The sequence below is a fragment of the Podarcis vaucheri genome, assembly GCF_965113315.1.
Source record: "Podarcis vaucheri genome assembly, chromosome: 5".
Classification (NCBI taxonomy): Eukaryota; Metazoa; Chordata; class Lepidosauria; order Squamata; family Lacertidae; genus Podarcis; species Podarcis vaucheri.
The window spans coordinates 38946233-38973943 of NC_138763.1; the positions used below are offsets into that span (position 1 = coordinate 38946233).

General features: G+C 42.5%; 1 protein-coding gene across 17 annotated transcripts in view; it reads left to right on the forward strand.

Annotated features, from left to right (window-relative positions):
• The window catches only part of EPHB1 (EPH receptor B1), a 355581-nt gene extending 334669 nt beyond the window's left edge, over nucleotides 1–20912 (forward strand). For 10 of the 17 annotated variants that reach the window (XM_082221749.1, XM_082221750.1, XM_082221754.1 and 7 more), the window contains one exon: nucleotides 20491–20912. In XM_082221749.1, the coding sequence (XP_082077875.1) occupies nucleotides 20491–20755 (265 nt within the window). In that variant the 3' untranslated portion in view covers nucleotides 20756–20912. Of the gene's footprint in view, nucleotides 1–6535; nucleotides 6599–7051; nucleotides 7340–20490 lie in introns of those variants that run through there. The other 7 variants (XM_082221741.1, XM_082221745.1, XM_082221747.1 and 4 more) reach the window with 4 other exon arrangements.
• Nucleotides 20913–27711: the final 6799 nt, after the last annotated feature.

A 27711-nucleotide genomic window follows, 5' to 3' on the forward strand; every position in this document is an offset into this window, starting at 1 on the left:
TTTGATAGCCCAGAATGTCTGAAAAGAGCTTCTCACCATCACAGAATTAAAGCTGAAAGGATATATTGATTTTCCTGGGCCAAATATGGAAGCATGTCATTTGCACCCATGCGCATTACACCTCTGTCATAATCCCATCTGTAGATTTGGGTGGGAGGGCAAGTGCATATGCAGCAAATGTAAGTGTAGTAGAATTATCCGTCATCATCACCTCCAGGCTAATCTTTCCGTATAATATCTTGCATCTCTTCTTATATCACGGCATCCCACAGCTTCTTTTGCAGCATCACAGACGTCGCATAAATCAGCCACTGTGTTTACAGCTACTCTGGCCTCACCGTGGGAGCTATAAAACTTATTTATTCTAAAGCAGAGTTGAGTAATATTATGAAGGTTACCCTAATTCCCCCCTCCTCAAGCTCATGTTTCAGCAGCAGTCCACTTGGCAGCCCCAACTCACGCCCGGTGGGTTTGTGCTCCCTTCCCTTGGTTCGTCAGGATCTGCCACAAATCAAAGCAAGATGTTGAGTGGAATAGATCTTTTGTTCAGTAATGTTTGCTTTAGGGATATTCTGGAGTTGATGGAGCTCCATATTTGGGGATGGGAAGGATTTCCCTCCACTCGCTTTGATTTGCTAATTTGAACATACTCAAATGCCTTGCAATGATTGTGACCATTTGGTCCATCTCACTCCTTACCTTCTAGTCAGGACCAGTGTGAGTTAAGTTAGCGGATGGCTTTAACATTTGAAAGAGAGATGGGTTAGGTGGCCTTTCTGACACTTTTCAGTGTTGTGACACTCTGAAAATGTGTAGCAAAGAGAGAAGGAAGGGTGATGGAGCACCAGCCAGTCTCTGACAAATTACCACAAAAAAGAGAGACCTGAAGGCTTCTTTATATCACTGCCATCTGATTATTAGGAAAGTTCCCTGCAGCCCGGGTTAGAAGGAGATGCTAACAAGATGCAAAAGAATGATGTTTTATCTTGCAGGGCCTCCCCAGACAGGCAGTGGAAAAAAGCCCCTTGTTTAACAACACAAGGGAGTGTTCTTAGCCCTGTCTGATAGCCAGTCATGAATCCCTTCTGGAGTATTCAGCGCAAAAATCTGTATTCAAGTATGTTGTCAAACCAAATACAACATGCATAGAAAAGGTGTATTCTGAATATTAATCCTCTAAACCAGTCCATTGATATTCATGCAAGGTGGGTTGAAGGAGCTTTTGTGCTCATTTCTTATGACTTTTGCTTTTATTAGGATAAATCCAAAGGTGTGAAAAGCACGACAATGATGACTCAAGCTATAAATACGCCGTTCTACCTATCTGGCAATATTGCTCCTAATTTAATGCGAGTTTGTCATATTCTTCCATGCCTCTGAAAGCTTGCTTGGCATCACTTGTGAAGTTTGTTAGCCTTGCACAGAGAGAACTGAACAGCTTGCTACCTGAGTTGTTATTTTTAGTAGCACCTGGTGGCCACAGGAAAATGCCTGTCTGTTTTGGCTCTTGGCTCATGATGAGCTGGTTGTGCACACTCTTGTCTATGCTGTGGACACTCTGTGGAATGCAGAGATGACCAGGAGGCTGACAAAGTGGGTGAGAATGCTCCATCAATGCAAGGATTTCTGCTTCTGCAATGGAAGGTTATCTCCATCTCCTGCTACTGTGCACCCTTAAATGGGTTCTAGGGGTTCCCTTGACCCTCTGGAGAAGATTTCCAAAGGTTGCATGGTGTGGGGAGGGAGGGCGGGTTGGAGAAGCCCATTCTGCAAGTGGAAACTCTTGAACTGACAGGACTGCTTAGTTGAATACTGTCCAAAATGCCCCATTCCGACAGTATTCTGCAGAGCTGAGGGCTAGGAAGCAAGTAGAGAAATGGCGAGAGAGTAACCAGCAGAAGGTTTGCAGATGATTTCTTTGAACACTACTCACATCTCATTATTGAGCCTACTCAGTGGCTGTGATGTCAGCAAAGAAAGTTCTTTTCTATTCCTATTGCCTTCTCATAGTACCATCCAGTGAAGCTTTTCCAGGTGGTTCAGGGACGTCTGCCATTTGGCTTTGATGGCCCTGTTCAGAGGCCAGCTGTGACATGTTTGCAAAGCACTTTAAGGATCATAATTGCTCATATCCTTGGTGACATGGATGTGAAAATGGAATCAGGTCTGTCTATGGAAGTGTCCACTTTTGAGGATGGAGACAGTTAAAATGCACTTGTATTTTACCCAGAAAAAGTGCATTGAAAAGTATATATTGGGGAAACACAAAAAAAAATGTATTCAATAATGCATATACTGTACAGTATAATAAGGCATACTATTTGGATGTGCACTTTTCATTTAATCTTTTGAAAGATCCATATACAAAATGGTATAGAATGGATGTATGATTGAGTGCCAGTGAAAATGAAATAGGATGGACTTAGGCTGCTCTGTCCATCCTTAGTCATGGCATTCTGCATTTGTTTGCTGCTCTGTGTGTCATCTGGAGAAAGACCATTGGAATTGATTTCTCAGTGCTCCCTTCCTGCACTGTAAAAACAGGGGTATCAGGACTGTTCTCCAGATGTTGTTGAACAACTCCCATCATCCTAGGCTAACATGGCCAAAGATTAGGGAAGATGGAATTTCTAATATAACAGCAACAAATGAAGTACAGTGGTACCTCGGGTTAAGTACTTAATTCGTTTCGGAGGTCCGTTCTTAACCTGAAACTGTTCTTAACCTGAAGCACCACATTAGCTAATGGGGCCTCCTGCTGCCGCCGCGCCGCCAGAGCATGATTTCTGTTCTCATCCTGAAGCAAAGTTCTTTACCCAAGGTAATATTTCTGGGTTAGCGGAGTCTGTAACCTGAAGCGTATGTAACCTGAAGCGTATGTAACCTGAGGTACCACTGTACACCACATTGACTTCCCCTGTCTACAAATAAACCATTAGTCTAATTTGCAGATACAGTACTTTTTCTCTTTAGTATTATTTATATTTGTCACCTATGGTCACCTCACCCACCACCCAGGTCATATTTTTGTATACCACCCTTTGATCATTTTCTGAGGTAACACCTAATCAGTAATCATTGCCATCTACATTTCTGAAAACTATGGAAATTTGCTCTCCATTTCAGGTCCTTGGACTTAGGAAGATATGGTCACTTTCCCTAGCTTCCTATTCTTCTTTCGTCTTTCTTGTTTGGGGAACCCTAGCATTACTTTCCACTCCCTGGTTTCCACACCCAAAGCTGTTCTTTTCTCGGTCTGCAGCTTTCTCCGCTCGCTGTTTATCAATTTATCTATTTGTCGATCTCACCTTTCTCTTTATTTCCTGTGACTGAGTGTGTCTTGTTCTCCCTTGTTCTCAGCCATGTCTTTAAATCTATGAAATGGTTTTCAATTGTCAGCTTCATCCCTACATTTCTATGGCAACGGCAAATTCCCGTCCTACTCCTCTCTCCCCACCCACCCCAGCCCGGCCCGGCCCTCCTCCCATGTAGTGGATAAGCTGTGAGAATGCTGACAAGCTGTTGAGCACCAGGTAATTTATCTCCTAAAGCAGACAGCTGTGGCAAAAGGAAGAAGGGAGAGCAGGGCAGAGAGGTTGGGAGGGAGGCAGCCAGGAGGGGGTTGCCCTGCCAAGATGGGGGCGGAAGGGAGGTCATGGAACAAAGGTTTGCAAAGGCTGGTGTTTGCAAACAAGGGAGAATGAGCAGGGAAAGGTGCTAAAATGCCCCTTACAGATATGGGCAGATGGTGCAATGTTTGCTAAATGGCTGTTTGCAATTCCACTGAGTGCTGCAGAGCCATAACCATAGCTCCGGGGTAGGAGCAACAGACCTGGCAGAGCTGTGGCACACTGGGGCACTGACCTGGGATGCATTAAGTGGCACTTGAGGCTGGAGCACCTGGTACCTTTGCCATTTAGCCACAAGCATGCACCTGAGTTGCAGGGTTTCTCCCTCATCCTGAGTGCCCACCCTCCCTCCCGGCAAATGCCTGGGCTGCTCTAGTGCGTTTTCTGCTTCCCTGTATTCCCCCCCCCCTTTGTGTTCTATGATCCAGAGAAGGCCAAGTGATGGGAGGGTTACAAAGGAGGGGGGAGGCTGCTTTGTGATAACAGTAATTCAAATGGGGATGACAGAGTGCATAGCTGGTAGCCAAGGGAAGTCAATCGCTTTCATATCGGAGATAATAAATACTGCAGGAAGGGAGAGAGGAGTCCATATGCATAGTATTATTATGCGCCTCTTTATAAATAAAGGAAATATATTTTATGCTCTTTAATGACCTTCAAATTAACAGCTCTTTGAAAGCACTTATGTATATTTAATTTGAAATGGTGCTGAAAGCCTGAGTGGGGATCGCAGCGGAAGCAGCAGGCAGCCAGTTTTTAAATAAGAGTAAACTCGGGCCATTATTTCTCAGCCTGTCAGCTTTCCCTGGATTTAATGTACCAATTTTTAAAAGAGAAAACCTTTTCTTTCCTCCTTTGTGCTTTAAAGCTCTCCAGGATCCTTCTTTGCAGGCTACAGCAGCAGCTTAGGACTGTATTTAATTGTTCCCCCCTTTCTTTTTCTGCTTTGTATCGCATCTCTTGAGTAACAGCTTTCACTGATGGGTCACTCTTAGGTATACAAAGGATTAGGCTCCCCAGTGACCTGGATAGTGTGTGCTAGTTTATGATTACTGATGTGTCATCGTGGGATTATTTCCTGCAGCATGTTGTGCAACTAGCCTGGTGCACGACATCCATGACCTACAAGTCATCAGGTACTTTGTCCTGTGGAGACTTGTGTTATTTATGCCCTTGCTGTAGACAGGAGGGAGGGATCCAATGCCTGATGCATACAGAAGCTTTCAATTATTGCCTTTGAACAGAAACACTCTGAATATGTATAGGCATTTCTTACCATACTCATCGAGCTGGGGTAGCCAAAGTGGTGGTCCAGATATTGTGGACTACAGTTCCCATTATCCTGAACCATTGGCCATGTTGTGTTGGCTGGAGCTGATGGAAATTGTTGTAGAGGGAACATATTGGCTGTCCCTATCATAGAACATTTCTTCTTGCAAGTAGAATCAGGAAGCTCCAGAATTTTGATCAGGGGTTGGGAACCTCTAGCCCATGGGCCTAATTTGGTCCACTAACCTCTTCAATTGGGCTGGGAGATCATTTTGGCCAAGTCACCTGCCTGACATCTGATGACACCAGGTGTGGGGCATATAAAGACCTGGATTAGCCTTAAGGGGTTTCCAGGTACTGCTGATCAGTTCTACATTCTAAAACTCTCCACAATTGGTCTTGTGGCATGCTTTCAAACCATGCAAGCTAAAAAAAAGAAGTCACCTGATGTCATTGTGATGTCAGGTGATTATCAGGTGAACGGGACCCCTCAGCTATCAGTTTGACCCATGGGGATGGGAGATATAACGATCTCACCCATTGGGTAGAGTAACCCATGAATGTAATTGTGGAGAGTGTTGATTTCTATATTATGCACACCTTCGCTTTTTTAATTCCCTTATGAAAGGACAATTTTCATTCATGGGTAGAGAATGAATGGGGTGAGAAATGGCTATTATAGTTTTTTTGTGGAATTTCTCTCCTAGTACAGATATTTTCATAATCTGTAAATTATCAGAACTTTTTTCTTCATACCATTGTTTCCATCAAACATCTGGGCTGAAATAAAGTAGTGGGATTTGAGGAAGGCTGGCATGAACAGTTTCCTATTTATGTTGAAATATAAACCAGAAGCCAAAGGTTGGTTTTTAATCAATGTGATCTTCAGATCTTACTTTACCAGCTCCCTTCCACCTTTTCCCCTCTGTTTGGACTGTCTCTTGAATTTTATTCCTTTCACAGATCTGCCCTTCTGGTCATATCCTCATTTCCTACCTTTTTTCAGACTCTTATATTTCTGTGTGTTTCCCCCGTCCACTGTATCTCTCCCCCTTGCCACCCTTGACCTTTTGCCTTCCCAGTTCCTGTTTCTTCTGTTCCTACTTCACTAGACCATCAAGTGAAACAAGAGCAGCCTAGCTATACTTACTAAGGGTTCAGCAGAGCAGAAGGCCTCACCGGAGGCAATTTGACTACAGTATTATCACTAAGTAAGTTCTACCAGGAACAGTTTGAGGGAAATAGCCTTCTCTTGGGGCTCCAAGAGCTGCAGGTGTAGATCTATATAGGCATATATATATCTGAGATCCAGCGCTCTTAAGAGCTGGTTGCAGATCAAAGACAAGCACATGCAGAATGATTGCTGTTTCCTATTCATTCCTTTGCATCCATTAAACATGTCCCAAAAATCTGTACAATGATGTCTTGAGTGCCATATCCTCCTTCCCCTTTTAAACCTGCTAACCTTGGTAGTGTTGCACCTATTTTCTCACTATGTGTGAACAATACATTGGTTATATATTTCAGTAGTTTCTTTCTGAGCAGAGTTGGGCAAGAAGTTAGAGAATTAGTTTTTTTTAAAATCCCATCAGAAGTATTGCTTTTATTTTTTATAATTGCAACTAGTTTTCTTCCAGGATCATGAGAACTTGGTCTGCAACAGACAAATGCACAACCCGACTGTTTCCTGTCGTCACAAGGTATAATCGGGCAGACTTCCCACTATTTGGAGGAATAATGTTTGCCATACAATGTGTTGGCAGAGAAACTGGAGGGTGTAGCTGATTCTGATGCTGTAGGAGTTTTCCAGCTGGCAGGGACAGGGAACACAGAGCATCATTTATGCATTATGGTTTTGGGTGAATTACTATGATTACTGCTGCTGATTTGCAACTGCAAGCTACACATTTGCAATTTGAGAAAGCAAGGTAGATTCTCCCTTTGATCTGTAAATGCTCCTAATAAGTTTTAACTACAATGTGTTCACTTGGAAAGCTGTCAAATCTTAGGGCTTCTTTTTAAAAATTCATCTTTCTAACTGTAGCGAATGAATCTTAATGTGAACCAGCTCCCTGCTCTGGGCCTATTTTTGTGTTTCGGTAGCAGGCAAATCAATTTGTAAAATGTAAAAGGCTTTACTTTTCTGATCATAGGTTAAATCACAACTCGTGCTGTGCAACTAGGCATTTTGCATCTGGTTCCCCTCTAAAGCTCTAAGTGAGCAAAAGAAGACGATCTACATAGATGTTCTTCATTTGCATGTCATAATCTGATTTGGGGGCTCTCTTTCACAAGAACTTGCCAAGATGGAAACTTTCCAGTAACAGCCTGGCAGCCTTCCAAATTATTTTGAACAGTGGATGAAAATTTACAGAAGACTCCCTAGACCTTGAAGCAGAAAATTTGTTGTCAAAAAAGTCATAAAAATAGTAAGAAAACTAGTCCCTGTACTCCTCTACTCCATATTTAATTGCTTGTTGTAAACAACAAGATTCTTTGTTGGGAGGTGGAGAGCCAGTGTGGTGTAGTGGTTAAGAGCGGTAGTCACGTAATCTGGGAAACCGGGTTCGCGTCTCTGCTCCTCCACATGCAGCTGCTGGGTGACCTTGGGCTAGTCACACTTCTCTGAAGTCTCTCAGCCCCACTCACCTCACAGAGTGTTTGTTGTGGGGGAGGAAGGGAAAGGAGAATGTTAGCCGCTTTGAGACTCCCAAGGGTAGTGATAAAGCGGGATATCAAATCCAAAATCATCTTCTTCTTCATCAAAAGAAAGAGGTGGAAAGGATATTCTTTCAATCTATGGTGCATGAATAACAAATCACCACAATTATACATTTTCAAGCTTTTCCTATCACCACTTCTCTCTTTTAGATCCTTTTCTTTCTCTCCTCCCACCGGGTGGTATTCGGCTATGGATTACTCATAGGATAGGAGATCCACTACAATCAATGAACATGACTAACTTTGGTTCTTCAATTTTTAGTAGACCTACTCTGAGTAAAACATAGTTGAATACCATCCAATATACTTTTAGCTGTTAAACCTAACCCTTATTCAGAATCACTCAAGATTAACCTCAAGTGGGCATATTTAGAACCTGCAAATGCTTATTTTGTAAACCACTTTGAGGTGGGTTTTTTTTTAAAAAAACAATCAGAGTATAAATTTTATGAAATAAATAAAATAACTGAAGAAGCTGAAGCTCTGGCAATTGCCTGTATAGGTGGGGATGTTTGCCCTTTTACAGAAAATAGGAGACACCCCCCCAAAAAAAATATATTGTGCTCTTGTTATTTCATTTCTATACCACAAACTCATATAAAAATATGTCTATGTGGTGTACAAAATCTCAGTTAGGACCAGACAACATAATAAGTGAAATCAAACAGATTACATTCAAGAAACAGAGACTTGAAAATGGGTCATCTGACAAGAAGATGACAAAAAGCTATAAATCATTTTCATAAGAAAGCTTTCATTATAAGGCTTAAGTCACATCTCTGTGACCCAACAGCAGACCAATATGGATGTTTGTATTAATTTACTGAGGGAGAGGGGGAAACGTGAAGGGAGAATTGTGAAGATGAAGATAGGGATGGTTAACACATGGGACACAGAAAAAACCATTGAATGTAGGTCTGAAGGAAGTACTGTATTTTTCCATGTATAAGACTAGGTTTTTCCCATAAAAAAATGTCAAAAATTGGGAGGCATCTTATACACAGATTCACCAACCCCCATTTTCTTAAATCGGGGTCCCCCAAAATAGGGGGCATCTTATACATGTAGGCGTCTTATAGATGAAAAAAATACAGTACATAAGACCTCGGGACAGTTTTTGAAGGAACAATCATTTGTCACTGTGCAATTGGCTGCATTTTACACTCATCATATGAGAGGCAGACCAGTTATGGCAGCTGAGAATTCTAATGGTGCCTTCTAGACCACGAGAACGTGAATAAACTGGAAGTGTTTGCTTGACATCAAGTTACATGAAAGCGAGGCACTGTTGGTGATAATTTTTTTCCTTATCACTATTCAGCTAGCAGAGAATGAGATAGTGAAAAGACAAAGGCCTGTTAGTCAGCAGTGTTTCCTGGTCTCTGAGCATGACACCAAGAATGATGTCATTCCAAGGTGTCCTTGACTGCTGATTGTCCAGAGGGTGTCCTTAGATCAGTGGTTGCCAACCCAGCGCCAGTGGGTGCCATGTGGCCATGAAGGCTTTCAAAGGTGCCCTTGGGCATGGGGCCTAGACTGTGACTTTCCTTTTTTCTAACACTTTGGAAAGAAACAGGTAGGTAGCCGTGTTGGTCTGCCGTAGTTGAAACAAAATTAAAGAATTCCTTCCACTAGCACCTTAGAGACCAACTAAGTTTGTTCTTGGTATGAGCTTTCATGTGCATGCACACATATCTGAAGAAGTGTGCATGCACACAAAAGCTCATACCAATAACAAACTTAGTTGGTCTCTAAGGTACTACTAGGGACACGGGTGGCGTTGTGGGTTAAACCACAGAGCCTAGGACTTGCTGATCAGAAGGTCAGCAGTTCGAATCCCCGGAACAGGGTGAGCTCCCGTTGCTCAGTCCCTGCTCCTGCCAACCTAGCAGTTCGAAAGCATGTCAAAGTGCAAGTAGATAAATAGGTACTGCTCCAGCTGAAGGTAAATGGTGTTTCCGTGCACTGCTCTGGTTCACCAGAAGTGGCTTAGTCATGCTGGCCACGTGACCCGGAAGCTGTATGCCGGCTCCCTTGGCCAATAAAGCAAGATGAGTGCGGCAACCCCAGAGCCAGTCACAACTGGACCTAATGGTCAGGAGTCCCTTTACCTTTACCTTTAAGGTACTACTGGAAGGATTTTTTTTTTATTTTGGAAAGAAAGTTATAGGGCAAGATGTACAGAGACCTTCTAAATGATTTCTGTGAATTAAAAGTAAGGCATGACCACCCTGTGTGTGTGTGTGTGTGTGTGTGTGTGTGTGTGTATTCATTCTGGTGCTGAAAAATGCTCCTTGCTGCTATTAGACAGCAACAGCACCAGTGTGTATGCAAAATCAATACTGTGTGATTCAGGACCAGCAAAGACGTCACTGACTTCCCATGGTAAGCCTAAGGTTGTCAGGGGTAGTTGTCTCTCTCTTTTAGTGTTATGCCACACACACCCCTTAGCAGCTATTGTGTGACTGGTGCTGCCCGCAATCCTGCAAATTTTGAGATGTGCTCTCTGGCCAAAAAGGCTGGGGAAGCCTGCCTCAGATACTCAATAGTCACACCCTGGCTGCTTCTCAGGTGGTGATTGCGACATGTAACCAGACTCCAGGTCCACATATGAGGAAGTTAAAAGTGCATTTGGAAATTATATAGCATATCCTTATCATCATTATTGCCCAAATAGTTCTTATCTCATACGTTTTTAAAGTCAGGTGTGATATTTGTAAAATACTGGGAAAATCCATTTTGAATACATAAGCATTTCCTCCCCATTTTAAGTTGAAATTTCAGTGTGACAAATAGAGACCCGGTGGCTAAATTTAATGGCAGAGCTACACCAAATGTCCAGTCTTCATCTTGTGCTCTTGCATATTATGCCAAATTACTCCTTCTATAACTTAAAAAAAATAATAATTTCCCCCTTACTTTTTATTTCTCCCACTGGTGTATTGTGTCTATTTTTTCCCTTTAGAACTATTTCCCTCTGCTAGTAATAGCACTGAAGTTACCAGAGCTGCACCATGATTGAATTTGTCCCTGTTTCTTTCTGATTATCCTCAGGGGTCTCATTAGGTAACCAAACCCTTGTTTTGAAGGTGGGGAGAAGGGATGAAAATTATGGTTAACATCACTGCAATTCTCCATGCTAATTAGCAATGAGTGGGACTGACAGCATGAAATATAGCCCATGCCAAGAACAGTGTTGCAGGAGGAGGATGCCTGGAGAGTTTCTTATCTAAAATGCAAATTGTGATTTCCAAAGACTATCAGGAAGATGAGTAATTGGTACAAGACACCACTAGCCCATCTTTAAATAAATAATAGTATTTTCAGATTTTTTTAAAAAAACAACAACAAACTTTTGCAATAACTTTTTAGGAAGGGGCATATAGAACTGAATTTGTGATTTGACCCCCCCCCCCGATTTCCCCATTCTTCCATTGAATAGATGCACTGGTTTAGTTTGAAGGGAGAAAAATATCCTGATGTTCAACATTAAAGGAAAGACCAGATGGTCACCATGACTTTCTTTCGAGCATACTCCAAATACAGTGGAACAAGTGGAGGCCAGTGGCTTTGTGTGATAGTGTGCTCTAGTAAACATCTCCCTTTTCTCCCATATGCTCTGAGTTTGGTTCCTGGCTAATAGCCTATAGCAAGGCCACCTGACTATTCTAGCTCACACTCCACGGTCTGGTTTGCATTAGCAAAACTGTTGTTTCTCAGGACAGTGTGTACATGTGGGATCTTGGAGAAACACTTATGGCCACTTTGTTTGTCATTGGGCCTGTTTGCTCCCATACTGCACTGAACTAAGTCAAGGTTTGACTTAGCATGTAGGTCCAAACAGGACTCATGGTTAAACTTCACACGTGGTGCTGTAGCTAAGAACAGACCACAGCAAATAATAAACTTTGACTACAACTCATGGTTAGTGAGGAGAGATGAAATATACTCAGAGGTGAGAGTGGATTTCATGCTCTTTATTCAGCTCATAGTGGTGAGGAGGAATGGGAGTTCCCCCAGAATGTCTGCTTTATATACATTATTTACATAATGGGCCCTATGTGATTGGCTAATTCTGGGATTCTCCTGTAGGCCAATCAGGTTGCAGATTCACTTCCACCTGGAGCTGGATTGGGTGGCTCCTGTGGACCAATCAGACTGCTGCATTCTGAATCCTATTGTTTTAGGACCAATCAGACTGCTGCATTTTGGATCCTATTCAACTCAGTACATAACAAGAGAGCTTAACTATGAATCCTGGTTCAGATGGCATGGTAGTCCAATCTTTGGCTATGCTCATCATGATTCAGTAAGAAGGACCAGGGAAATACCAAAGGACCTGCAAGCTCATTTCCAGGAGCCCATATGTCTTGTGTGGTTCAAGTAAACAATAGTTTGGCTTACCATATATGAACCAGGCCTATATGTGCAGAAGAACTGACTAGCTTGTTCTACCTAGGCCTTTCTTCAGTGTTATTGCCATGTCACAATACCACTTCTGATGCTCTGCTCTGCCATGTTTATCATCTCCATCCCATTTTCTAGATTTGTGATTATTCTCTGTCCCTGTCATGGGGTGACTCACAGGCCAAAATATGTGGTACTTCTGTTGAACTTCCAGTTAATGGGAAAGAGCTGTGGTAGTGATGAGACAGGTGATATGAACATATTATGAAAAATATAACAAGAATGTCTACTTCTTCCATTGATCTATTTGAGGGAGAAACATAAACAGACATGGCCTGTTTAGCTTGATAAAATGGAGACTGAGAGGAGATATGATAGCCATCTTCAAATATCTAAAGGGCTGCCACATGGAAGATGGAGTAAGCTTGTCCTCTCCTGCTCTGGCGGGTAGGACTTGAATGAATGGCTTTCAGTTACAATAAAGGGGATTCTGACTAAAACTCAGGAAATACTTTTTGACAGTAAGAGCTGTTTGACAGTGGAAGAGTCTCCCTCGGGAGGTGGTTGACTCCCTTTCATTGCAGGTTTTTAAGCAGAGGTTGAATGGTCACCTGTCATGAATGCTTTAGTTGAGATTCCTGCATTGCAGGGGATTGGTCTATATTACTCTTGTGGTCCCTTCCAACTCTACGATTTATGATTCTATTATCCTGTTTTCAATATACTGTGCTGAGGAGTATGTTCCTCCAAACATAACTAGACCACAGTTGCTGTCATTATTGTAGACTGTTGAGTAATCTGTGTGTTTTGTACCCTAAGCCTGGAGTTGCACTGTAGTATACAGATACTATTTAACAAGGGCTACACGGCTTGTCCCTCTCCATGTAGATGCTGTACTTTAAAAACACAAGTATCTTATTTGTGTAATGGTTGCATTTCTGATAGTGCTAGTTACTTTCCTCACATTTCCCAGTTTTTATCAAAGCAAGCATATAATGTCATTGTTAGGGCGAAAGTGAGTCCAGTAATTAGGAAGCAAGCATTGAATCTGTAGCAAATTAGAACACACACACACACACACACTGGGAAAAAGAGAGAGTAACAAGAATTATTTGCAAATTCCTTTCATCATATCTATGATCTATGGTTGATTACTGTTAAATCTCACAGACTCTCCAGATATTATGGAATCTAAAGTACTAGGAACTCATCAATTTTAGAGTGGCTGTTGACTTACTGAAAATTGCAGAGAAGTGGAGAACAAATCTGGTTACTGTATCCAGTCTTAAGATTCTCCATTTGTTGCTCCCTTCCTTAGTAATTCTGAGTCACATCAGAGTATATCTTATTCAACAAATAAAAAGGGAGGAACTGCAGGGCTGCCTAGTTTAGTTCATACAGAATGTTTCTTAAGAGTTTTATGACTTGTTTAGAGGAGAAAATAAAACCCAAGGTAAACATTCCTGGCAGTTCTTAAATAGTAGTGAGATGCAAATGTGTAGATTGTAAGGTAAAGTTTAGATTAAATTCCACGAAATGTCAAAGGGTTAAGAGAGCAGATTTTAACATGTCTCCAAAACCAAGCCTATGCTTCTCATTTGCAAGAAGAAAGTGATTTGCTGCAGAAAGTGGGGGAAATGACCTCTGCTCACCACTTTCTCCCAGCAATGTTCTTGACCTACATTTCCATCTGCACAGGGCATTCCCATTGGTGAGAAGGGAGGTTGTAGGAGAGAACTAGCAGGTGGGAAAGAGCTTGAGATTCCCTGCCATGGATTCATTTTTTATCAGCCTCAATTATGCCACAGTAAAAAACAGAAGAAGAGCCACATGCTCAAAATGTGAGGGCAAATGCAATAAGCATTTAAAAATCCTATTTGTCAAAGTTCTGTTTTCTTTTCAGAGGTTGGTGCATGAGATTTTTGTCATCTTGCAAGGTCCATTGTAACGAATTTTGTAGTTGAACCTCAGGGAGGTCTTAATTTGTGCCCTACCGTCAATATGCACTGAACATGCAGTAGGGTGAGTGGGATTGCAGAGGTCAGCGCCAAACTCTTCTCTTGCATTGGCTTTGAGTTCACAGAGCCTGTGCACAAACAGCCGGAATATGTGAAGTTTCACAGGTCCTCAGATTGCACAGAGAGCCAGTGTCTGTTTAGGCTTGGTGCATGAGGCATAATATTTGGATTGGGTGTGCAAGCAGGGCCTACTGCTACAATCCTGTTCCCTCCTCCTCAGTTCATTCCATGTAGTCTGAACGTGCAGGGATTGTGCAGCCTGCCTTTTCACAGGAAAGAGTCACAAAAGGATGAGGCCATCCAGAATAACCTCATCTCTATATTTGCTGTGCTGATTCTTTTATTCTTCGCCCTCTTGAACATGTTCCTCTTGGCACACATTCTTCTAGGAGGAATGAGTCAACTGCCTGCCAAGGGGAAGTTCAGCCTCTCCCAGAACTTTGAATTGTACTCTGCATCTGTCATGGCAAAAGCCAAGGGGAGTCTGTCCCCGCGTGGAGAGCTATGTTCCATACTGCAGTTTCCTTTGTGTCTTTGCTCTGTGTTCTCCCTCTCAAGTACTTCTGGAAATTAATGAGCTTTGTCTCATACACACCTGGTGGGGAGCAGTGTTAACAGTTGTTTTATATATATATAACTTTTAACCACATGATGGCCTCGCTTCATAGAATCAAAGCCCCATTTGAGTTAATTGTGGCTGCCAAATTATCCTCCCTGTGAAGTGTGAAACTGCACTCAGCTGACAATTGGGATTCCCTAGGGAGATGACATTGTTAGGGCAACTAACCAGGGAGTGCTTGTATGAACAATTAGAGGCAACAGTGGCTGCTCTGGCTTCTTCCTCTCCCCACCCTTTCATCTTGCCTACCCTATTCCAGGATTGCTCCATATTTGCAGGCATGTTTTCAATCTGTACAGCCGGCATTCCCCTCCTTTCCTTGTAATTTACTGTGGCACAGAAGCCACACTGACTCTACACTGGAGCCGGGTAACAACATCTGTGCACCATTCTGCAGCGCTGCTTCTGCCACATGAAGATTTGAAGCAGGGGGGTGCTGTTTGGCCTAGAGATTATATGATGTGTTAACAACATTTTGTACTTTTATTGGACCATTTAATCTCAAATAAATCTCAGTAGTGTAGTTTTATCACTGTTAGCTATATCATAGTCTCTTGTGGAACAGTCTTGTGGAGGCTGCAGGTCTGAGCTCAAGGATAGATTATTATGTCTGCTACTGCTATCAGCAAGGAATAGTCTTAGAAATGTGAGAATCTGTTCACATTGTATGTATAAAAATCACCTCTTTTACAGAGGCATGCAGAGGCAGATAGGAGCTGGCTCGGTTTCCACCTCACCCCTAATCCACCTCTCCCTGTGCCTCCTTCATCCTGTCCTTTCTTGCAACCTGCCCCTTCATTCTCCTGCCTTTCCACCATATAAATTATCGACCTCTTTCTGCTTTCTGACTTATTTCATGCTGCTTTTAAGTATGCCACAGGTTCCTCTGTCCTTAAAAGATAATAATAATGCATCAGCCCTCCCTTTCTGTCCATCTACCAACTAATTTCCCTTTTTCTCTTTGTCTCCAAACAGCTGGAACTTGTTGCTTACTTCCACTGCCTCAACTTCCTTTCCTCCTGCTCCTCTCCTGACCCCTACAATCTGGTTTCTGCACCCTCCTGAAACTCCCCTCTAACATCCTCTTCATGGCTATATCAGATATTTGTTCTTGGCCCTCTGCTGTTTTCCTTTGACACACCGGCCCTGAATGTCCTCATAAAATCCCATAGCTTTCAGTACTGCCTACATGCTGATGACAGCTGGCTACACCTCTCTGGTCCAGACCTGTCTCCCTCCTGTTCTGCCTCTCCAACTGCTTCATATTTCTACTTTGACATTTCATTGATTTCTAAACTTAGCATGTTTGAGGGTCTCATACTGCTATCTAAGCACTCCACCTCTCCTCATATCATTTTCTGTATCTATTAAAAATGTCACCACCTACCCTCCTCTTGTCCAGGAATGAAATTTTGGCTTTATCTTTCACTCCTTTCCCTTCTGTGCCTGCCATCGTACTGTTGCCAAGTCATGTTGATTTTCCCTTTACAATCTCCTCCCTTTGTATCCTTCATTGACTACTCTAGGTCAGCTCTCGCCTAGACAACTGCTGCTGTCTCCACTCTGGTCCACTCGTTGTCTTGCTTCAGTCCCCACCCCCTTCTGTCTAGAACTTTGCTACCAAAATCATTCATCTCCTTTATGGTTCTGCCCTCCTTAAATCCCTACACTGGTTTCTGGCCTTCTCCCAGATCAAGCACAAACTCCTTGTGCTTGTCTTCAAAGCCCTCTACACTCCAACTGCCCTTTCTTATCTCTCTGGTCGCATCATATCCTGTGGCAGCCCTGCCTGTGACCTTCACTCTTTAGTCATCTAAAGATCTTCTGCCCCCTCAAATGAATTTGCTTGCTCTTGATGCCTTTTAAGCTCAGGACTGTCTCCCAGAACATCTAAAGGATGCTGCCTCTCTTCCTGCCTTCAGATCTCTCCTCAAAACCAATCTTTTCAATTAAGCCACATTTGCCTGGTCCTCCCAAGGCACTGTCACTACTCCTAAGTACGGGTAACTGAAATAAACCCATATCCTTCCCTGTTTGCATGTGCCTATATGCAGTGCCCCCCCACCCCTATGTCAATTTTTAATTTGCAAGGTGTCTGGGGAGGGTAAGGATTTATCTTCTTATGCTTTGTAATGCACCATAGAGATTCATAGCAGTACATAAATAATGCAAAATCATCATCATCATTGATTCCCATTTTGCCCTAGGAGATACAATAGACCGGCTGTAATTTGAAATGCAGTTGGGGGAAATCTTCACTGGTATTACCAGAGGCAAAGGGCGGGGTAGAGTTCCTGAACACATACTTTTGATTTCTCCATGTAAGTGAATGGATGACATTCATTTCTATGGGGGAGAGTGCTGCACTTGGACACCGTTTCAGAGGAGGCAAAATCTGTATCCTGCCTTTGATGTTGGTGGGGTACAGTCTTAGAAGCAGGAGTGCAGTGAGGCACAGTTGGCTCAGTTCAGAGTACCCCAAGATATATAAAGATATATAAAGATGGATATCTTTTCCTGTGCACATGTATTTAGGAGTATGTCTCATTGAAAGCAATAGGATGTACTTTCCAGTTTAGACTGGGCTGTAAAACTCAGTTTCTGACACACGCGTGGCTCCATCTGGCATACCTTTCTGCAGACTCTACACCTATCCTCTGGTTACACTCCTGTCTTCCTTTCACCCTGCTTCTAAACTCTGGAAGTAAATCACACTGATTTCAGTTGAGATTTTATTCATGTTAAGCTTTGCCTGTTTAACCCTATCATACGCACTTATCTTTTTCCCTGTCGGGTAATTTCCACAAGCTTCCCTGTTCTGCATTTCTCTCTGACTGGTTTCTGCCCTCCCCCTTTCTCCTTTTCTCCCCCATGTGAATCCCAGATTAATAAATAAAAGTTTCATTACTACCTAGGTTTGCAAAAATGATTTGATTCCAAAAGATGATGAATTTTAAGAGAAGCAAAATGTCAGGCACAGCAGGGACATTTTTTAAGCTTCAGTAAGTTAGGTTGGTGGAACACAAGCCCCAGTATAATTGTGTTGGCAGCCCCTAGTTATCAGGAGCTAGGCAAGGGGACACAGCGGTCAATTGCTTTGCTTTTTAATGTGGCGGTTTTATGTTTCCAGTGTGCAATTGTATATTAAAAGTATCTTTGCCCCCCTGACGTGGCTAAATAATGGGATTTTGCTGCTGGGCTACACTTCTCTGTTACAGCATGGGTAACAGGCAACCCTTTGCTGCTCTTTTCAGGACTAACTACACAAGCGGATGATGCGTCATTTCTTTCTTTAAGAGACAACCTTAATCATCTGTACCGGAAACTCCTATGGAGAGCCACCTATTCCGCTTTTGTCCAGGACATTGGTCTATTTTTTCTCCCAGAAAGCTGCCTTATATTGAGTCTCACCTAGCTTAGTGTTATCTACATTGAGTGACAGTGGCTCTCCAGGGTATGAGATTGGAGAGAGGCACCAGGGATCAGTCCTGAGACCTTTTGCATGCAAAGTTTGAGCTCTACCACTGAGCTACAGCTCTTCACCTTATATGCAGGGCTTAAAAGAATGAAAAAAGCAGACGGCCTGGCACAAGTGGGTCAGGGCAAGGCTAACAGATAATTCAGCATTCAGTTCTCTGGTGCATACATCTGTATTATCTGTCTGGTGTTCCTGGAATAAGGATTATTCTTCACCCCTTTAATGCATAAGCAAGGAATATGTGGTGAATCAAGGTTCTCAAAATCCATGTAAATTGGTGTTTGCACTTCCTAAACCATTTTACAAATTATTGACTCTCAAGCCCCATCACAAACTTCAAATTGAGGAGAAGGTGGGCACCAAAGCAATGCAGAGCTTTTGGTAAAATGCAGGCCAATTTTGCGCCATTTCTGAGAGAATTACAAAGGGGGAAGGAGGCAACCTTGGACAGGGGTTATTACTGCTGCAACATTAAGCAAACCCTGTTTTATTAAAGTTATGGCTCATGCTGGCATTAGGGCAATAGAGGTGTCAATTCTCCTGTTATTAACTCTACTGCCTAGAGGCATAGATTTCAGCAAACATATCCAAGAGCTGGAGCTAATCTGTAGCAAAGAGTGGAGGCAAGGGGTAATTTCCTCTGCCTAGCATCAAACCAGAGGAGGGGCGGTCAAGGAAAACCACAGTATTTCCAAAGAGAAAAGGGAAAGGGGGGGGAAATATTGCCCCCCACACCTGATTTCCTACGAATGAAACATGAAAAGAAATCAATGTAGCTGAGGGCCAAGTATGTTATTGCTGTAATATTATTCACCCTTTACAGATTGCTTTAATAGAACAATCACAGAAAAGTCATGCAGGGAGGCTGAGGATGATATAGGGAGCTTTGTTGATTTTGTCCTCCTCCTGCCCCAAGTAAAAAAGTAAAGAACGGGGAGAGGGACTGGATCAGTGTGAAGAGATGCTGTCATTGAGAGCTTGATTCTCCTACACGAGCACAGAGCATTGGCTTAGCCCCAACTCTCAGTGCACTAGAAAACATTGTAGTTTATTTTTGGGCTGATGGGAAAGGTGTCAAGAAGACACATGGGCTAGAAACTCCAAAGCTGGGTTCAAGATACCAGTTTTAAAGGCATTTGGGTCAGGACTTCCTTTGACTCAGTGCTGATTTCTGGAAAAAGTTAGTAGGAAAGTTGTACATTCAAAATGAAAAGGTAGGCTAGAGTAGAGTAGGCAGAAGGCATAGATGGCAATATACAGACTCTGTGTGTGTGTATGTGTGTGCATTCATATTGTTCCAGTATATGCATGTAATATAATGGTGGTGAGTTTGGATGGCAGATCTTGCCAGCCAGTCAGGAATTCAGGGACAAGTGATAGGGTGCAGCAAGGGTGAGAAATTAAAAACACCGTGGAAAACAGGAGGGGAAGTTGAAATAAACACAATAACAAGTTTTTTATGTGTTGGAATGTATATGTGAATTTTTTGAAATTTATTAAAATATAATGAATGATAAAAAAGGGAAATCGGGGACAGGAGACCCTAGAGATGCTCTAAAGACATTGAAAACTGTTCTGAACTACCTTTTGGCAGTATTGCAGCATTTACAGAACCAATAAAATCATAGATCTCCTGGGAAGCTAGTTAGCTGGGGCAGGGCTTATGAAGGGAATCTCATGTGCCAGAAGAAATAATGATGGCATAAATTCTGATAGAGTTGTACCAGAACCCTCAAACACCTCTGCATAGTGGGGAGCTGCACTGGGTAGTAGTACTTAATGTAGTAGTTAGTTCCTAAGCAGTAGCAAGAAGCTTCTGCAACTATAATCCAATGGAAAGAACATATTATGGTGCCAGGACTCATTGCTAAAACTAGGGCTGTCACCTGAATAAATAAAGTCTAGCTGATTGAGCCTATATGTTTTCATCTGCATGAATCTGCACAGAACTGAAACAATGGGGGGGGGAATTGTCTTTAGGTGACACATTTATTATGGTAGACTTCCTCTTCGTAGGGGCATCATTCATTTCAGAGTGAGATAGAAGGGTGCTTATCGTCTCTTATGAGATGGTGCTTATCTGCATTTTTAGAAATGCATTAAATAAATAACTTCATTTTTAAAATTGCCATCGTCTTAGTCAATATAATATTTTGATTAATTATAGATGAAAATTTCCGTAATAGGTGAAAATTAATAGGTGACAACGAACAGATAGGACTCCTCTTTCCTCCTCCACCATCAATATGTCTGCCTTCACAATGCTATAAGAGTGTGCACAATTTAAAAACTAAAAAGCTAACCTTTTGTTGTTCTTCTTGTTCTCGTTTCTGCCCTGCTGTTGTTTAGGAACACTTTTATGCCACTGTTTGATGCCGGAAGGACATGGAAAGAGGCCAGCCCTGACAGCGAAGCTTACCACCGCAGACCTGTCCTTGTTTTCCGCTGGCAAGCTGGCCATGCCTTGCAGATGAGCTGTGACCTCCTGAGGGTGATGCCAAGCTCTCGTGTCAAGAACATGCTCCATCCCGATGAGCAGAGGAAGGAAGAGTCCTCCCGCAGTAGCATGCACTGTCCCAGCCAACAGAGCCCCCGCCGTGTACATAGCCAATGAGATGTCTGTAAAGGATTGCGCCTTCTTGTACATTTCCCTCGTTCCCTTTCAACTTGTTGATTGTGTCAAAATTGTCAGTTTGTAACAGTAACTTTCAAAAAAATATTGTACTAAAAACTGAAAATTGCACTCAATAAAAATTACGAAATAACCTTGATTTTGGAAAAAAAAAACTTTAGTAGCTGAGAGATTGAAGAATGCTATCTGAAGGGAAGGGGGGGCTGGTTTATGAGTATGGCATGTTGTGTATTAGCAGCAGAATCCAATCTGCATGAGTAGGAACATCAACATATTTGGGTGGCATTCAACTAAGTTCTGTGCATTGAAATTTAACAAACACAACTACATTAGGTTCATAAACTTCAATGTATCTACTGCAGGGCTGCAATATGTCCGGGTTTTCCCAGACCGTCAAAATGGTGTCCAAATGGGTAAAATGTCCTGGAAAACCTGGACGTATGACAACAAAGATTTTCACTTTGGGGGATATAGCAACCCTAATCTACTCGGAGTAAAACTTTGTTGAATGCAATCCTTTCATTCTAAGGGTTCTTTCTTGTGCAATATTGTTATATTTGGGTAAAGATACCAAAGTACAAACAACATTGCCTTACAAAGGGAGCCTGTGTGTTTCAAGAAATTAATTTCCATATATGAAAAAGTCATATGGCCTTTGCTTCCATCTACTTTAAGATTTGAAATTTGTGCACACTTTGTAATTGGCTTGGTACATATGTGATTTTGTACTTGAATCATATATCAGCCAAAAGTTTATTAGGTTATGAGATAATTGGCATAATATCCATTTGGCCCACACCCCTTTGAATGACTCACAGGGATGCTCAAGAGATAAAGGTAAAGGTACCCCTGCCCGAACGGGCCAGTCTTGACAGACTCTGGGGTTTGTGCGCCCATCTCACATCTATAGGCCGGGGGCCAGCGCTGTCCGGAGACACTTCCGGGTCACGTGGCCAGCGTGACAAAGCTGCATCTGGCGAGCCAGCGCAGCACACGGAACGCCGTTTACCTTCCCGCTGGTAAGCGGTACCTATTTATCTACTTGCACCCGGGGGTGCTTTCGAACTGCTAGGTTGGCAGGCGCTGGGACCGAGCAGTGGGAGCGCACCCCGCCGCGGGGATTCGAACTGCCGACCTTTCGATCGGCAAGCCCTAGGCGCTGAGGCTTTAACCCACAGCGCCACCCGCGTCCCAGCTCAAGAGATAGCTGATGCCAAATAGCTTTCTACTCCAAACTTGCTTTTTTTAAGGTGAGAAAGAAAGGAGCAGGGATGAAGTTGCAACATACTGGAACTGGAAGAAAAGTCAGAGTAGTTTTGATTGCTGCAATTTAGGTGCAACAGAGTAGATAAGAGGAATGTGGGTTGCTTACAATCCGATCCTATGCACATTAACCCAGAAATAATAAAACCCACTGATTTTCAGTGGGAACATTCTCTGAGGGCAAGTGTGCATAGGACTCTGTCTTTGCTTACTTAATTACAACTCAAATATGAACTTGCAGTAAATAAATGCTGAGTCACTTGTATCTGCTAAGGCTGATAAAGGGGATGTTTGAAACAAATTAAATATGGTTTTTTTTTTAAAAAAAGTGGGATTGTAGAAATTGGACAAGTAGGTCTGATTAACCACTGGATGTTTATTTGTTTGTTTTAAATGAGGAATCATCCATTTTTTGTTTCATTGGCCCAGTACACCTTAGTGTATCTTGAAAAACTGTTTAACAACTAGCAATTGCTAAAATCTAATCAAGTCTTCACAAGTCCTGTATTCCTTCTTAAGGTAGTTTCAAAGGGCATATATTGTGGCTTTAACATCATGCCATCTTTTTCGCTCCACTCTGTTTTGCCTGGGGGAAAGTTCTGGAGAACTCAAACCTTGCTCACTTTTATGACATTTTGGTTGGTCCTAATAAAGATGTCACCACACTGTGAAATTTGAGTTTTTTCCCCTATTGACCAACATGGCTATCTTTGAAGTATGAAACAAATAAGAAGTAGTTGGTCAACCCTTATTACTTGCCCTACTCCAGAACATAAACATCACATCTTTTTAAACTTTGTTCAAGGCCCACTACTGGGTAAAGTAGTTTTCCTAGAAGGCAGCTTTCATCAAGAGCTTGAGAGGGTTCCCCCATTCTTATACACAAGAGCCCACAAGTAGTCATTCCTCCATGCTTCCCTTTCACCCCTAGATTGGCAACTGGAGATTGCAAGGGCACCCATCAGGGAATCGATTTAGTTCAGGGACTGACATTTTATAATGCTGTTGTTTTCAAAGTCATTTATGAAACCTGATTGTCAGTTTAGACATATTTGTGTCCTGGGCTAATGTTTCATCAATGTGGAGTAACTCTAGGACTGGGAGGCTCAACTCTGACAGAGGAATAAAATGAGTGCTCTCTGTAGTGGAACTTCCTTAATTTACAGACGATATGGACAGTTTTGCAATGACCCCTAAAGGCTGGTTTTAAAAGTGGTTTGTGTCTTTTTCGCTACTACCCTTTCTTACTACTCATGATTATCCCCTGTTCTCATTTGTTCGGGTGGCAGGATGGACCTCCGAGATTTTCATTTTCAGGCTGTGAACACCCTGTATCTTTAAAGCACATTTGAAACACATTCTTTTCCTCAAAGAATTCTGGGCACCGAAGTTTGTTAAGAGCTGCTGGAAATTATAAATCTGAGAGGTAAATTACAGTTCCCAGAATTCACTGAGGGAAAGAATGTGTTCCAAATGTAATTTAAAGGTGTAGTGTGTACACAGCCTTAGGGTCATGTGGTAAAGTCAACTTAGAAGCTACTTGCAAAAAAGGAAAGGCTCCCAGTTTCTGTTGCCTCAGAAAGGCAGGGTGTGCTTGGGTTTCCAGAAAGATACCACAGAACTTCTAATAAGAAGTGGAACAGAAGAAAACCATGGCAAAGCTGCTAGAAAATATGAAGGAAGCCAAGGCAAAATTTCAAGACTCAAAAAGTTGGAAGGTATTTCAGAGGTAATCTAGTCTAACCACTCCTGATTCAAGAAACCCAGGACTACAGCATCCAACAAGGTGGTCGCCCATCCTCTGCTTAAAAACCTCTATGAAGAAAATATACAGATTCCAAGGCAGTCTGTTTCATGGTGAACTAGTTTGTGCTATCATAAATTTCTTTCCAAAGTTTAATCTTGAGCCTTTTCCTTGTAATTTGCACCAACTTCATCTTTGGGGGCATGAGTGGCATTCATTTTCATGTGTAGGGAACAAGATAAAGAACTGGACTCAGTGGAACCATTGGGATTGTGGTGAGGCTAGACATGTTTCTTGCCACTGGGTAACCCCAACCATTAAGAATCGAACCTGCACCTATTTACATAACTATCATAATGAATTCTCACTTTTTGTTGCACTGGAGTGAGGCAGAAGGCTTCATCCTAGCAGAAAGTACTTCCTTGACACCTGCAAGAGAAAAGAATATCTTCCTCCTACATGAAGTTAAGCAAAATAAAATAAAATCAAAGTGGGAAAACAGCTATCTGGGGTATAAAGGTTGGAGCTCACATATCATTTTAGCAGATATGTAATTCTGGCATACAATTTTAACATGCAATTTTAGTAAGTATAATAGTTTTGAAATTGCTGTTTTTATTTTATATTTTTAAATATTTGTATTTTTAAAGTTATATTTACATTTTATGTAACTTGTTTCAATGTTATCTTGTGTTGCTACTTTTAATGAATATTTTAGATTGTCTTTTGTAAAGCACTTAGCAGTCTTTAATTTGAGTAATATATGAATGTTGTTAACCTATATAAATAGTGCATTACTTTGTGCAAAAAAAGAGAAACAAACCCCACCTCAAACTCCCTGTATACTAGCTGCTGGGTAGCCAATGTGTGAAACAGATTGCAGGACTAGATGGGCCTTTGGCCTGATCCAGCTCCCTGCAACTAGATATGAAGGAGAAAGATCATACCTTTCGCCTTCTACCTGGCACAGTAGTTTTCTATGTATAGGAATCTTTTGTGCCTGTTCTGTTTGTGGGGACTCCATTACGTGAGCTCCAACCAGGAGTCTAAAATGGCATAACCCTGGTAGAAGCTTGGCCTCTCAGCAAGAGCTAGGCCTGAGCCAACTAATTGTGAGCAGGGTGAAGGATTTCCTGGCATTCAGTTTTTACTCTCAGTGCTTGTCACATCAGAAATGGCAAAGCCAATACAAAATACTTTACAATTTGTACTTAACATACCGCTTGTAATGTATTTCTTGGCAAAGGCCGCTTGGGAGGAGCTGTGGCTTTAGGAGCGCATGAAACATTTGCACATCAAATCCCCTGGCTTTGCTTTCTTAGTATTACTTTGAAATAACATCCCTCAATTGCTACGCCAGATTGGAGGTTACTCTTTACAAAACAGAGCATGCTATTTTGTATTGTTCATTTTCTTTGTGCGTTCTGACTTGCAGCGTTTTCTCGGGTGTCACTTCTACATATTGATTTGCAGAGACTTCCCATTCCTCCAGCCTTGCGATGGCATTTGCTTTTTCTGCAGGGTCTCAAAATGATACGGATTGTCACAACGGCATGATGTTGGTTGAAATCTCATTGAAAGCTAGACCATCAGACACTAACTGAGCAACAATGGAAATTCCAGAATTCTGGATGGCAGCAAAACACCCCCTAGAATATCTAAAAATGCACTGCATTCAAAAGAAAAAGAAGTAAGACAAGCTGAACACCTTAAATAGTGAGTGGGAAAGCAGAGAGAAAATAGCCAGAAGGGAGGGATGTAATCATGAGAGGAGTATGGGTGTTTGAAATGGGTGAGGCGTCAAGGGGCTTAGTGGGATAGTACAGATTTGGCTGGTGAAACAAAGCTCTACTTCTGCTTTACACAGGCAGGTGTGGCAGTGGATGTGCAGGAACATTGTACTGCCTCAGTTCGTTGGATGAGAGTCAACAAACTAAAGCTAAATTCAGAGAAGACTGTGGCACTATTGATGGGTAGTTCCCAAGACCGGATGCCTGGGAGGTTGCCTGCTTTTGATGGAGATACACTCTGTTATGAACTGGCAGAGGAGGAAGAGGATCCCGGCAAGGGGTGTGGCCAGGACTGGGACACACCGGGGCAAGCTGGGGATGGGGAAGGAGAGGCTGGTGTAGGAAGTTCAGGGTGACAGAGGATGACGAGGGGATGGGGGTCCGTGCACAGGAACCAGAGCAGCAGCACCCATCACCAGAGTGGCCCCCGTCTCCATGAACACGGTGGGCTCTGAGACATAGGGAGCAGTGAGAGAGGCACTCTATGAGACTCAGGTAGGCAAGGGCCCACAGCCCAGCTCCCTATCTGGCCAGATGGGGCTCGCTGGCTCTGGGAGGAGGTGTGTGATTTCTCAGCTGGGGCAGGCTTGGAGCAGGTGAGGGTCACAGGTCTTGTCAAGCCCAGATGCTGCAATCAGCATGCAAAATACAAAAGGGAAGCACCGTGCTGTGTCTGCTCACTTGCCCATGTTTGATGGACCTCAGCTTGGATGCACCAGGATCTCTGTGGGACTCTGCTTTGGACTGGACTTTGGGCATGTGGATTGACCCTGGACTGCGGACATACCGACTTACTGCCAGGTAGGCCAGGGGTTCAGGACACACTCCCTCTGAAGGAGGGAGTAGATAACTTGGGGGTACTCTTGATACTCCCTTATGAGTCCAAACACCACTTTCCATTATGGGCAAATAATAGGTCCTGCAACTCTGGCACCAGTTTATGGAAATGAGGGTTCATGGGAAAATGCCTGCTGAGGTTCCAATCTAGTGAAGGAACACCATGTGAAAAATAATGCTAATATCTTAAGAATAGTAATAGTAACTGAGGTGTGGTAATGATGAGGGGGACAGCCAGTGAGCGAAGTGAAGTGAGCAGGGGTGCAGATACATAGTTATTTAAATTTCTTCCGAAGATTATAGGTTCACAGCATAAAAATACAAAATGAGAACACAAAATACATAATAAAAACAACAACCAACCAATAACCCCTCTCCCACAAAGACATTTTAAAGGATGTAGACTGGTTAAATAGAAAAGTTTTCACCTGGCACCTAAAGATATATAATGAAGGTGTCATATGAGCCTCTCTGGGGAGAGCATTCCACAAATGGGGAGCCACCACAAAAATGTCCCATTCTTGTGTTGCCACCCTCCAGACCTCTTGTGGAGGAGACACACTAAGAAAGGCCTTAGATGATGATTACAGGGTCAGTTCATATGGGGAGAGGCAGTCCTTGAGGTATTGCAGTCCTGAGCCATTTAAGGCTTTATAACCATACAACCTGGTAGTTATTTTAAATTACCAGTCTATTCCAGCCCTTTGGCAACACTTTAGAAGAAGACTGTATGTTTTCTGGGTAGCTTGATTGATCAGTATATGAGCAATTGTAAAGAGCCTGGTGCAGTTCCGCTACCTTAAACACCGTGCAAACACATTTTTTACAGGGTGGCAATTGGCAACCTTGGGGTGTCTTCTGTTGAAAGAAAGCAGCTATATGGCTGAAATACATTGCTGAAATGCTGGAAGGAACATTCTATTTGATTTCTGTCTAACAACATAAAAGCTGGCTAGGATATTCCTGCACTAAGTCAAAAACAGATAGGGAATCGTAACGTTACCTGCTAGCTCTTGTAACCAGTACAACAATACCCTGTGCATCAGTACGGTACTGATGGTAGTATAAATATTGCAGTGACTGCTTTCAAAGCAAGCAGCCAGTAGTTACTATTATTCAGTAGTTACTGTATTCAGCTAGCTAAATATTCTGTGCCAAGGACATATGAAATAGTGACATCTCTACTCAAAAGCCCATATAAGTTACTAAATACGATTTCCATTAGTCACAGAGCAGGGCTTGTCCAGGGGCAGAGCTTGGGATCTCAAATGACAGCGACACCCTGTGTGATGCCTTTTGTGCTT